Genomic DNA, 12,272 nt, shown 5'->3' on the forward strand with positions numbered 1-12,272 from the left:
CTGTCTGTGGACAGAAATACCTGTGTGACAAGGGTTCATGTACACCTAGGTTACCATGCCTGGCCAACCAAGCGTTGCACTCAACCTTTGATACAAGGAGCTGTTTTGAGCGTTGTGCAACTGTGGCTGTTTCTTTTACATCAGCCTGAATTGCCATGGAGAGGGAAGCACTTAAGGCATAACAAATGGGTAAGTGTCTATTCTTTCTGGATCCATAATGATTTTCCTGTTTTGGGAAAATATTGAGTACATGTTCCATTTATTTTACTGAGCAATTCCTTGCAGTTAGATAAAAGCATAAAGATATTACATACATTCACATTAATAGCATGGTCCCAACAGATGTGATAAAAACACACTCAGACAACATCTTAATCCAATTTAGCAAGATTATGAAATATATATTCAACTACCTGGGTATCGGCCATGATGTTTATAAAATCTGTCAACAGCTCTTAGCATTAGGTATAGCACTAATTCACTGTCTGGGTTATCAATCCATGATGCTGAAATACAAAAATCTAATTTTAGACAAATGCAAATGTATCTGTTCAAGTACTAAAGAAACCATCACATTAAATATATCAGGAAACTAGGTAAACACGTTTACCTTTTTCTTAATGTTAAACGGTTAATTTACTTTGATGGCGACTAGTTGCTCAAAGTGTACTGGCTTTCTATTTCTACCTTCTGGAATCGGTCACTTGACTATAGGGCGCAAAACTGGCCCTCAAAGCCTTTAAGAATACATAACCAGGTGCACTTCCCCTGCACCATGCATGCACTAACTCTACAAGCTGCTCATAAACGTATGGGTGTATTTCGACTGATATTTCCAGCATCTTTTCTACCACTCGGTCTACAGAATATGTGTATGGGATCATTGTTAAGTACATTTCATCCTCTTAATATGTCTAGCCATCTCCTATTCTCAATTTGTGTTCAGATTTCACAACTTCACAATAGGAAAAATGGGGAATGAGAAAGGCAGGATTGGGGAGCCAACAACTTCAGCAAGCAAACTCTTCAAACTTCTTTGCAAATTGTTTATCACCTGTGAGAGAGAGCTTGATGCTAGCAAACCACTTGCATTAGAAAGATGGTCTGAAGAACTCAGACATTTGATCCAATCTGCCCAGATACAATCCAAACGTGTTCCTGTCAAACAAATGACTTATCTTCAGTACACTCTTTCTGGTGGACACTATTTAACCACAGATTCTTAGAATATCCCCAGACATTTTTAAACCAGTGCTCCAGTGAGATGGTAGGTGGCGTTGTGCGACTGTGTCAATGTTATTCTGTCCTGAAAGTGATGAACGGAGCCACATGCGTGATGACGTCAGTTTCTTTCAGGAACTCTTCCGCACCCTTAGAGCTGGAGCATATGAGCAGACTGACAGAACCTGTGTGCAGATTACTACAGTGGGATCTTTTTATGTGAAGCAACCATGCCACACAACGGTGAGATGGGAGGGCAATGAGGAATCTTAGGTTAAATAGTGCTTCCACCAGAAAAAGGCTATTCAAAGATATGCAAGTTGTTCTTCTAACTGCATATTCCCCACCTTTGGAAAATATACCACAGCTGTCCTTCCTAGGTGGTCAGTCTGTGGATGAATAAAACTGAAAATTCCTAAAGGAAGGCCCATCTTGACAGACCAGACTGTCGAAGCAGTAGTGCTTTGTGAACATGTGCAATGATGCCAGTGTCGCTGCCTGAAAGATATCCAGGACAGGCACTCTACATGCCAACACAGTCATAACAGCTGTGGCTCTAGTGGATTGAGCTATTCGGCCTTTAGGGAGCTGCTTTCTAGCCAACGTGTAGCAGATCTTAATGCAGAGGATTACCCATCAAGGGATGGTCCATTTCTGCACCTCCTTGCCCATATTCGCCGCGGAGTAATGCACAAATAGCTGATCATCCACTCAATGGTCTTTGGTCCGATCTATGTAAAATACGAGCGCTCTCTTGGGAACCAACTAATGGAGTCTCCCATCCTCTTTTGAGGAATGAAGCGGAACAAAGAAGGCCGTAGCGTAATAGTTAGACCAATGTGAAAAGTAGTCACCCCCTTCGTCAGAAACGCTTCCCAAGCGCTGAGCCCCAACTTATCTGTGTGGCATAAGAAGGCTGGAACGAGGGGGCCTGAAGTCCGCTCATCCAGAGTGCATATATTATTGTCAACAAGCAGGTTGTCTTCAAGGTGAGCAGATATACAAGCAACCACATGGACTTGAAAAGGTGAAGACTCAATTTGAGTCTCACTATGGTATCACAAAAGGTTTTCAAGACGTGATGCATTTTATAAAAGGTTTGCAGCATAACTGGTGATTTAAACAATATTGGCTGGTTCAGCAAAATTAAAAGACAGGCAGATGAACTTTAACTGTGCACAGAGCACAGATTTCAGGCCAAAGAAAAGAAAACAACAACATATCCAACAATTTTGTCTGTACCTGGTCCAATTGTCAGGTACCACACTACTTCACAAACGTTTTTCTGTGCCCCTAATGCACAGATTTTGCAGAAGGGTGCCTGGCTGCCAAGATGACATTGATGCCTTCCAGATGGAGATCAAAATAACTAATTGCTGCCGCTCAATCTTCACAAATGGAAGTGTAATTAGTGCAGACTAGGATGGGAGACACTGCCCTGCTGCTATGACAAGAGGTCCTCCCGTAGAGGAAGCCTGACTGAAGGACAGATGCTCAGGTCCAGAAGTTCTGGGCACCAGGCTCTCCTGACCCAATTCAGAGCCACTAGGATGGTTTGGTTCCCGTCATTCCTGATCTTCAGAATATGGGGACTGGGGAGGTGGTTGCAGGAATGGTATACAGAAGTCCTGTGCTCCACTCTCATCAGAGTGTGTGCCAAGGGAGTGCCTCCATGGAGACTCCAAAAAGTGCTAAATTTGCCCTTTCTCAGAGGGGGCAAAGAAGCTGAGTCAGGTTTCTTCTTAATGCTGGAAGAAGCCCTGTTCCACTTTCAGATAGAATCACTATTCGTGATTCGCTTAGAGCCAGCGGATGAGCTCATCCACTCAGGAGTTTAAAGATCCCACCAGGAAATCTCTGGTAAGCCAGTTATCTCCATAAGCAGACAGCTTCTTGGCCCAGACCTTAGGACCCACACAGTGCCCTGCCTGTTGCAGTATCACATGGTAGTGGTGTCTGTGAGAAACTGTACCAACCTCTCTTCGATGTATGACAGGAAGGCTTTCTGCGCCAAGTGAACTGGTTGCAACACCAATAGGCTGATGTGGAGGCAGGTCTCTGCTCTAGACCAGAGTCCTCTGCTCTAGACCAGAGTCCTCTGATCTCCACCTCTCCCAGATGTCCTCTCAAACTCAGAAGAGATGCATATGTCAACACCGTCAACTCTTGGGGAGGCAAGGAGAGGGTCCTGCTTTTGGTCCACTGCAGGTCTTTTGCACAGATGCACTGCAAAATGTGCATGTTCCACCTGACAAGATTGGCAAGTACAATCCAGGAAACAAACAGGCAAAGAAGCCTCAGAGTCATCTTCACCGAGACCCAGGGCAGAGGCTGAAATATTGGGATCATAGCCAAAATGTCCCAAACTAGTTGGTACAGAGGCAAGGCATGAAAGTGCACCATTTCCAAAAATGGCCCGATGAAGGAGTCTCTATGGTGGTGCAAGGTGCGACTTGAGCAAATTATTTGAGAACCCCAGAGATTTACCATCACCTGGCAGGGTCACAGCTGACTGGAAAGCCAGCCTTCAGCTGTCAGTCACTGAAGTAAGGGAAGACTGATACCCCTGAACTCCTAACATGTGCAGCGGTCCCCACCATCACTTTTGGGAACACCTGAAGGGAACTGGTAAGGCCAAAAGGCAGAACGGCATACTGAAACCGGAGATAACGTCTGTGAGCCTGCAGGACAGTAAAGTGGAAATAAGCATCCTCCAGGTCCATTGCTACCATTCAGTCTCCAGTAACTTGAATGGAAGACCCTGTGGATCAATGGCGCCCATAGGCATGCCAGAGGGAACCAGAAGGAACCAGAAGCGTGTCAAATAAATGCAGCAGAGTCACTCAGATGGTTGCAACTAGCTCAGGAAATTCAGGGTGCATCAGAACCAGAGAAGGAATCCGATACTCTGAGTGGGACAAAGTCTGTGAGGCACAATGTTGCCCTCGTGCATTTTTCAGAGCATGGCAGGAAGGGGTAGAGTCTCACTTGGAATATTTATGTTTTTCTTAGACTTACCAGAAGATTTTGACCTTGAGGAAGATAGGCCTCGGGAGCGGCTTTGGGAGCGAGAGCAGGACAGTGAGCAGGTCCACTATCTTAACTTGGGAGAGGGATCTGTGCAGAGCTTCACATGTCCATTTTGGTTGGCTTTTGGGTTCATCAGTGCACCGTCATTACAGCCATATAATTGTTTGACAAACCAGAGAACATCTCATGGGGGTCTGTCACAGATTTAATTGCAACAGTACCTATAAGGCTTAAACTTGGTTGCCTTCAGGGCTGGGACCCTTTCCATTTACACTGCAAAAAAATGTCAAGAAAAATATTGGTTGACCATTGAAGAAAATTGGAGCAGAGCTCCCTGTCTGAACACGTAGAAATAAAGGACATTGACCGCAGCGCCCATGGGTGTGGCTTATATGCAGTTCCACTTGTCATTTCAGAGAGGAGTGACACTGACGCGGAGCTGAATGATGCCACCTAAAGGCATGCAGGATCACTGCCGGTAACATTTCCAGATTCAGTCTGGCACCTGGGGATAGAATATGTGGTGAGAAGTACCCATCAAAAATTGAGGTTTTTCCAATCTCTCAGCTGAGAAAGTACCCAAGCACAGAAAAAAAACTGGGCGATAAATCTCCTTAATTAAATTAAATGCAGTACATAGCCTTGGAACAAAGGATGGGTAAATCCTAAGCCCCACCTAGTCCCAATTGAATATAAGGAATGTTTCCCGAGACAAATGTAGTTTTCACCTTATGTATGTGCCTTTCAGATTTAGTGTATATATGCAACAATGGTTCTGTTGGGAAGAAATATTTTCTTTTGGTTGTCCTTATGACAAAAAAGGGGGAGTATTTGCACTGTTACTTCAAAGTTACAAATATCAAATTACAAACTAAACGAACACACCATTCTTTGGATTTAATCCTATATATTTCATTGTTTTAGAAGATATTAGTTGTACAAATATCTCTGTTATACATACATTTAAAAGGTTGTCCTAAACAAAACTTCCTAAGAGCAAAACAAAAAACAAACAATGAGCTTATACGTGATTAAAGTGCATGAAAGTGAAAACAAGAAGGAAATGACATTCACTGCGATTCAACAACTATACATATATTACAAAAATTAAAAACCAGTCCAAAAAATTACTGTACATTGGTTGCAACCCTCTTATATTTTTCTATTTGAGGTTGGAACTAAGTAGCAACTGGTAGGTGTTAATACGTCGACGTTTCGACCCTGTTTTACGGTGCTTGTTTTTCGCAACCAGCTCGGGTCTTCATCAGGACTACACAACGACTGGACAACCTGTCGCACTCAATAACCTACGTCTCTTTCTATAAGACGAGGGAAGGAGAAACTGTCAGCCGACAATGTTTCCTGCTTCGAAGTAATCACTCTTCCAAAACCTTTCTCTTCACCACATCATCTGCTATTTATGCATCTGATTCATCCACCAGCCGGTGGGGAATCTCGGAATTAATCGTATATGTGCCACTTTTCGATCACTATTTTTGAGGTAGAGCAACCGTCTCTCTCTCATTCGGCGTTTCAATCGGAGATACTTGAGAAACGCCCTTACGGATTTAGTGGGCATTAAGAATGTGTGCATTAAGAATGGTTCCATTTTTAAATTGAAAAAAAAGCATTTTAATGTTGCAGGTGGTAATTAGTTTGAACGGCTTGGACCAACAGGGTTGAAGTCCCACCTGGCATAAAGCCTACTCATTAAATGGAGAAAAAACACAACAGCCCATTCTCAGGTCCTAAGGATTCTTTGTTGGAGATTTAATGTAAGGGAAAATGTTACTTAACCTATTAGCATCTGTTCATAGTGTGTAGTGCTGTAGATTCACATGCTGGGTATACAGCCGTCTAGTGTTGGGCTTGGAAATTACAAGTTATTTTTCTTCGAAAAAGGTTCTAGTCACACAGGGATGCTGTGTGACCATGCATGTGGGTACCAAATCCAACCATAGACTGCTTTTTGCTCAGCGGCTGAAATACTATATAGAGGGCATAGAAAAGTAGGCAGGTGTTCTGTGCATAGTTAGTTAATAATAGATGTGCATTTAACGTAACAAAAATACTATGACTGAACACTTTTGGGGAAGATGGTGTGTACATGTGAACCTACAGTGCTACGTTCTACGAACAGATGCTTATAGGGTAACATTTTCTGTTTGTAACATGTGTGGCTATAGATACACATGCTTTGCATCACCTGTAAAGGTTGGATAATGGGCAGATGATGCAGATTTCTGAAACAAGGTACTTAATACAGCCTGTCCTACCATCGCTTGTTGATGAGCTAATATAAACACACACAGTAATGCTTTATGAGAAGGTGTGTGCGTTGACCAAGTTGCAGCTATTTCAAATATCTGATCACTTAATATTACCCAAGAAAGCCATGGTGGCTCCTTTTTTACATATAGCGTGCCCATGGAATTACAGGAAGGACCCGCTTCGCCTTAGCATAATTTAATGCATTTTAAAAGTCACCTTGCAATACCTGCCTTTGAAACAGATTGTCTTTTGTAAGGTATAGCAAAGGCCACAGAGTTGTAATTTGTCTTTCAAAATTGGTCCTATCAACATAGCACATGAGCACCAGTTTTACATCTAAGGAGTATAATATCATATCAGGCTGTGGAAGTAAAATGCAGCTCAATTGTCAGATTCAGTTGTAAAGTTTACACCACTTTAGGTAAGAACTTGGGGATTGTCCTAAGAACCACCCTATCCCTGTGCAATTGCATATCTGGCTTTAGAATAGTAAAAGCTTGCAGTACACTAATTCGTCTGAGGGAAGTTACTGTTGCCATAAAAGTAAATTTCCATGGAAGAACTGAAGGAGACATGAGTGAGGTAGTTCAAAAGGGGGCCCCATAAGCTTTGTAAGCACTCATTGAAGTTCCAAGCAAGTAGAGGTGGGGTTCTTGGGGGGGTATAATCCTTTTGAGTCCCTCCATGTTCCTTTGCTACAGGAAAGCGAAACAGATGTGTGTTCCCTGTATTGTATGTATGTAAGTGAAGTTGTGTAGACGTATATGCTAAACCTGCCTTATGGAGGTGAAAATGAAACACATAGCAATACAAATAAGGACGAACCTTTTCCTGTTGGCTGCAGAACAGTGCCTTGTACCTTCTGTAGGAAAGCCATACACTCGTAACTATCCAAATTCTAAGACGTAAGGTTCCATATGGCAAAGCTGAGCTTGCTGGGTGTGGCTGCCTGGTCTGGCCCTGAATTCTCTCACCCAAGTCAAAGATATGAGAGTGAGGTGTTCAGCCGTCAGAAGCACTGAAGGTTTCCAGCGGAATACAGTTCTTGAAGAATGTGTGACCTCCCCTTCTGCAGAGACCACGTTACCCAATTATCCAAAACGTTTGGGTATAAAAATTCTAGAACCACTGGTAATGTAAGACTTAGTCTTATCCTCACACAGGTAGATTATGCTGTTAAACTAAGAAACCCATCAGCCTGACGAAGACCTGAAACCATGTGAGGGCTCTTTTTTGGGGCCCGAAAAATGTTGGCAGTTATGAAGAATGACAGGTTCATAATTTTCAGCATGCATCTAATTTTCGTTTTTTAATCCTGTCCTATGTACCCATGAATAAAAAGGAATCCTTTTGGGTATACGTGGAGGCAGGTTTAACAGTGACCTGGATCTCTTGCTTATCCAACAAACACTTATTCTGAACTCCCCATCAGTGACCGGACAGTACTATTCTGTCATGTGGGATGAATCACCTATGATGAAGCATGCCACTATGATGAGGGTGAGGCTTTCTCTTCGATTCTAAATATGACTGATCACCCCAAGTATATTTTTATGCTGTTGCATCAGGTGTGTATTTTTGGTTGTGGAGCCCTGCCTCATCTTGCTGACCACGTATAGAATGAGTGGGAGAAGTGGAAAAGCCCTGGCCAATTCATCCATAAGCACTGCCCATGGATGAGTACCTGTAGATGAAGCTTTGCAATTTGCATTTTCTGGGGTGGTGCATAGATCGGAAGGGGGTGAGGGGTTCAGTGGGTGTTCCACAGGCAGAAGTATCTGTGGAGGACTAGTGGATGGAGTTCCCACTCATGGAATTAGCTAATGTGTCCTGCTTAGGAGGTAGACAAAATCGTTGTCCACCTCTGGGAGGTGTTCTGCCAGAAGATGTACATGACAGCACATTGGCTGATGCCAAATCCTTTAAGACCTGGCTGGAAAGAGGTTAAAGAGTGTGCTCCACAGTTACTGAATGTAGTCTAGCAGTCATGTTGTCTGTGCATACAAATACTATCTTGTGGTGTATCATGAAGTAAAAGGCTTTGAAGGCGAGGAAAGTGGTCATGACTTCCAGGTAATTGATTTGCCTCACCTGGTGAAGGAGGGGGATCAAAGTGCCCTGTACTGCCAAATTATGTAAATGTGCACCACTCCCCTCCACCCCACGAGTGATGTGTGGGAGGTGGTCCACAAAAGGCCTAACCATCAACATTTTTGGAGTTCCCTCAATGCAAAGTGCACCAAGTACTGCCCTTTATCAATACTAGAACTTCTCACTGACCTGCCGCCTCTGACGATTGATTGGCGAGGCACTGCTGGAGTTGGCCCATGTGCAACCTGGAATGTGCAGCAATCACTACACATGATGCCATCATACCTACGAGCATGATTACCACTCTTACTGACCTGCCGCCTCTGACGATTGATTGGCGAGGCACTGCTGGAGTTGGCACATGTGCAACCTGGAATGTGCAGCAATCACTACACATGATGCCATCATACCTACGAGCATGATTACCACTCTTGCAGTTACTGCACAAGAGGTATGATATAGAGACAACAGCTGATGAAATGGCATCACTGTCTGCTGCCAGGGTATGCTCTCCCTATGAGAATGTTGAGAATGGATTCAAAGATGAGCTGAATCAGTTGGGGTTGAAGATGAGACTTCTTGTTATTTACTTTGAAATGTAGTCTATAGAGCAGGTTTACGGCTGTCTGGGTGTGTGCTAGACATTACTGTGTGCTGCTGCTCTTTATCATCCAGTTGTTGCGGTATGAGAATAAGTAAAAGCATGCTCTGCACTGATAAGACCACCAATGCCACACAAGTTGTGAAGCGCCTTGGGGTTGCGGTGACCCTAAATTGTGAGCTGCTATTGTTGTCCACTTATGACAAACTATATATACTTGAGGAGGGTTACAGGGATGTGAAAAGGCACCTCTTTGAAATATAATGTGGTAATGAAGTTGCCTTGTCGGAGTATAAGCATGACATCCTGGAGAGTGTTCAAGTGGAAATGTTTCAACTGGATGTATCAATCAAGCGGCCTCAGATCTAGTAAGGTGTGGACTAAACAGTCCTTTAGAATGGGGAAGCATAGTGAGTAAACTCCCTTTGCTTGTTGACACAGGGGCTGGGTCTTAAGGCACCCTTCTGCAGGAACACTGTGACCGCTTTATGGTCTTGACGGAGGTTGTCACAACATGGTTGTATGTAATGTGGGGTGGTATGAAATTCAAGGTAGTAGCCCTGCTGGACTACCACTAGGAACCACGGATCTGAGTTGATTTTTCATTCAGCGAGAGTGAAAACCTTCTTTCCACCCATCCCCCGACAGGTGTTGAATAATCAGGAAGGAATGTATGGACAGTCAGCTTGTCCTCTATAATTTAGAGAGGGTTACTGGGAGATGCCTTGAACTATATATCTGCCCTAGACATTACTGCCTTTGCTCTAACAAGATCCTTAAAGTTCTTCAGAACCGTCTAAGGTAATCCTATGACCAATGGCAAAAACTGGATTGTACATTCTGACCACTGTTCCCAGTAAGGTGCGCGCGCACCTTTGTTTTCCAGAGTGCCCAGTGCTGTGTGTGAAACGCGCGCACATAGCACATCCAGGAGAAGTGTTTGTATGCCGAAAGGCAGAAAATGCTTCTGTACTTGCTATTTTCTAAATAGAGCGCGGCTGCAGGACTGCTTGTGAGCCTTTCAAAAGGTCCACAATCTGCCCTACAGCAAGAAAATAAACGCATCTGGTTAAAGTTTAGGTGTGCATATTTTTTTGATTTAAGAGTGTAAATCCATGCTTGATATTATCATAAGCTACATAAACTCACTCTATTTCCGGGAGAGTATAGTTTTGCCCGTAGGCAGGGAGAGAGTGTCCCAGGCTTCAAATGCCCATGGGGTTTTTCACAAACTTTGAGCAAAGCAATCCCACCCTATCAAGTGCAGGTGTAAATTATTTCAAAAGGCAAACCATCAGCCCCACATTTAGAAAAGAAATGCAGCAAGTTTTTATATAGTGTGAACTCAACCCAAAAGTATTGGAGCACTTTACATGATTTTTTATTATTGCTTTTTTAATATGGTATGCTTGGGGAGATTCATTGATTTGCCCAGAATCATAGGATGTTATGCTGACCAGAGACTCAAAAGCCATCTCCTAAGTCGGCAGCTCGAGCATTAAGCCACAACCTCTACCGCAAGAGCGGAAGCATTTTCAATATTATATACAACTTTATGCAAAAAAACAACCATTAACAAAGCCAACAGTCCTGGCGTCTTGTAGGTGTAATCTTACTTGAATTATATATCTGGATGCGATGACAGAAGCAGCAAAATATTAGTCGGGTGGCACACTATGCTATATACATATTTTTAGCTTAATTGCTTTTAAACCACACCCTAAATTGCATCGTTACATCCCTTTGAGAGATCCCCTAGTTTTTTCATACCAAAAAGCCCTGGTCTACACACGCGGTCGGGTTCTTGGCGCACACAGCCTTGGCTGCAGTGCAAAGAGACCTTACTCTGCCACACAAAGAAGAACACAATTAGAGAGAACATTGGTCTTGACCCTTTTCCTCATGGGAATAGTCCAGCCCGAACTGCCAGGCCAGTTCTCCCTGGACCAGAAACAAGCATCCTGGAACCGGTTTCGGAGCATTACCCCTCATCAGTCAGGCTAGCTTGAATCCAGTGGCACAGAGAGCAAGGGACCCATGTCTGGGCATACCCATTCCACTTAGGGTGAAAAGTGCAGAATTATTTTTTGTATTACTTTGAGGGGAAGATTCGGTGTGCTGGTCTTTATTGGGCCTCTACCTGCCACTTTTTAACACCATGTCTTTGAAGTTTGTTTTGCGCAGAGGAGACAGGCCTCCTTTGTGTGTTTTTAAAGTAGAGGGTATAGAAATATGTCTTATATGGGTTTTTCAACACCTCTGGGCTTATCAATGAGATTTTAATGTATCCTACCCTCATGACCTAGCCATATGGCAGACTGAAGAATTTGGGGTTTTTTGGCACACACTTTGGTGCTTTCACAGCCTGCAACATCTGAGATTTGCTCTTAAATGCCAATGCCCAATCCCCGAAATGCGGACCCAAAAGCCATGCACCACTTAAAACAACTCCCAACAACATAGCATCAAACATCTAGCATTTCTGTAGGGTTTTCAGTTGAAAAGCTTAGCAAGGCTGTGCCACTGTGGTCAACAGAGGTATAAATTAACACACTGAGCTCACAATTTAATAATGTCAATAATGGGTATACAGTGGGCAGAACTTAAAAAGTGTAAACTCATCCTTGAAAACTCTGAACAAAGCCATAGTAAAAACACAATTTCTGTCATTCCATGCAACTTCTACCACATCCGATTTTGAAAGTCTGCAGCATGTGAGGTGCTGAAATAATAATGCACCCTGCAATGACATCACACATTTCTTCAGTTCCGAAGCAAGGCACCCAATAAAACAGCAGAGTTTCCCAAAATTATCCATCGCTTTCAATTGGGGCACAGATGAATTCAAATCAGATGGCAGAAAACAGAATTTGAAGGAGGCATAAATGTTGTGGGGCTTAGGGCTGGCCTCAGGTGTCATACTGACTCTCCGCAGGAAACTTTATAAAGTCATTCATGTCAAGAAGAAACTTTTCCGAGCCCACAAATCACATGGGAGAATGATGCCCAGGGTGTGAATTTGAGGAAGCTTTGTTTATCAATGGTGACATGTAACAAC

At 43.3% G+C, this 12,272-nt stretch overlaps 1 protein-coding gene across 1 annotated transcript in view; it reads right to left on the bottom strand.

Annotated features, from left to right (window-relative positions):
• NAE1 (NEDD8 activating enzyme E1 subunit 1) overlaps window positions 1-12,272 on the bottom strand; it is a 152,077-nt gene that overhangs the window by 65,133 nt on the left and 74,672 nt on the right. The window contains exon 17 of the mRNA XM_078668391.1: window positions 414-506. Within this exon, the coding sequence (XP_078524517.1) occupies window positions 414-506 (93 nt within the window). The remainder of the gene's footprint in view (window positions 1-413; window positions 507-12,272) is intronic.

This window comes from Lissotriton helveticus, chromosome 12 (genome assembly GCF_964261635.1).
Source record: "Lissotriton helveticus chromosome 12, aLisHel1.1, whole genome shotgun sequence".
Classification (NCBI taxonomy): domain Eukaryota; kingdom Metazoa; phylum Chordata; class Amphibia; order Caudata; family Salamandridae; genus Lissotriton; species Lissotriton helveticus.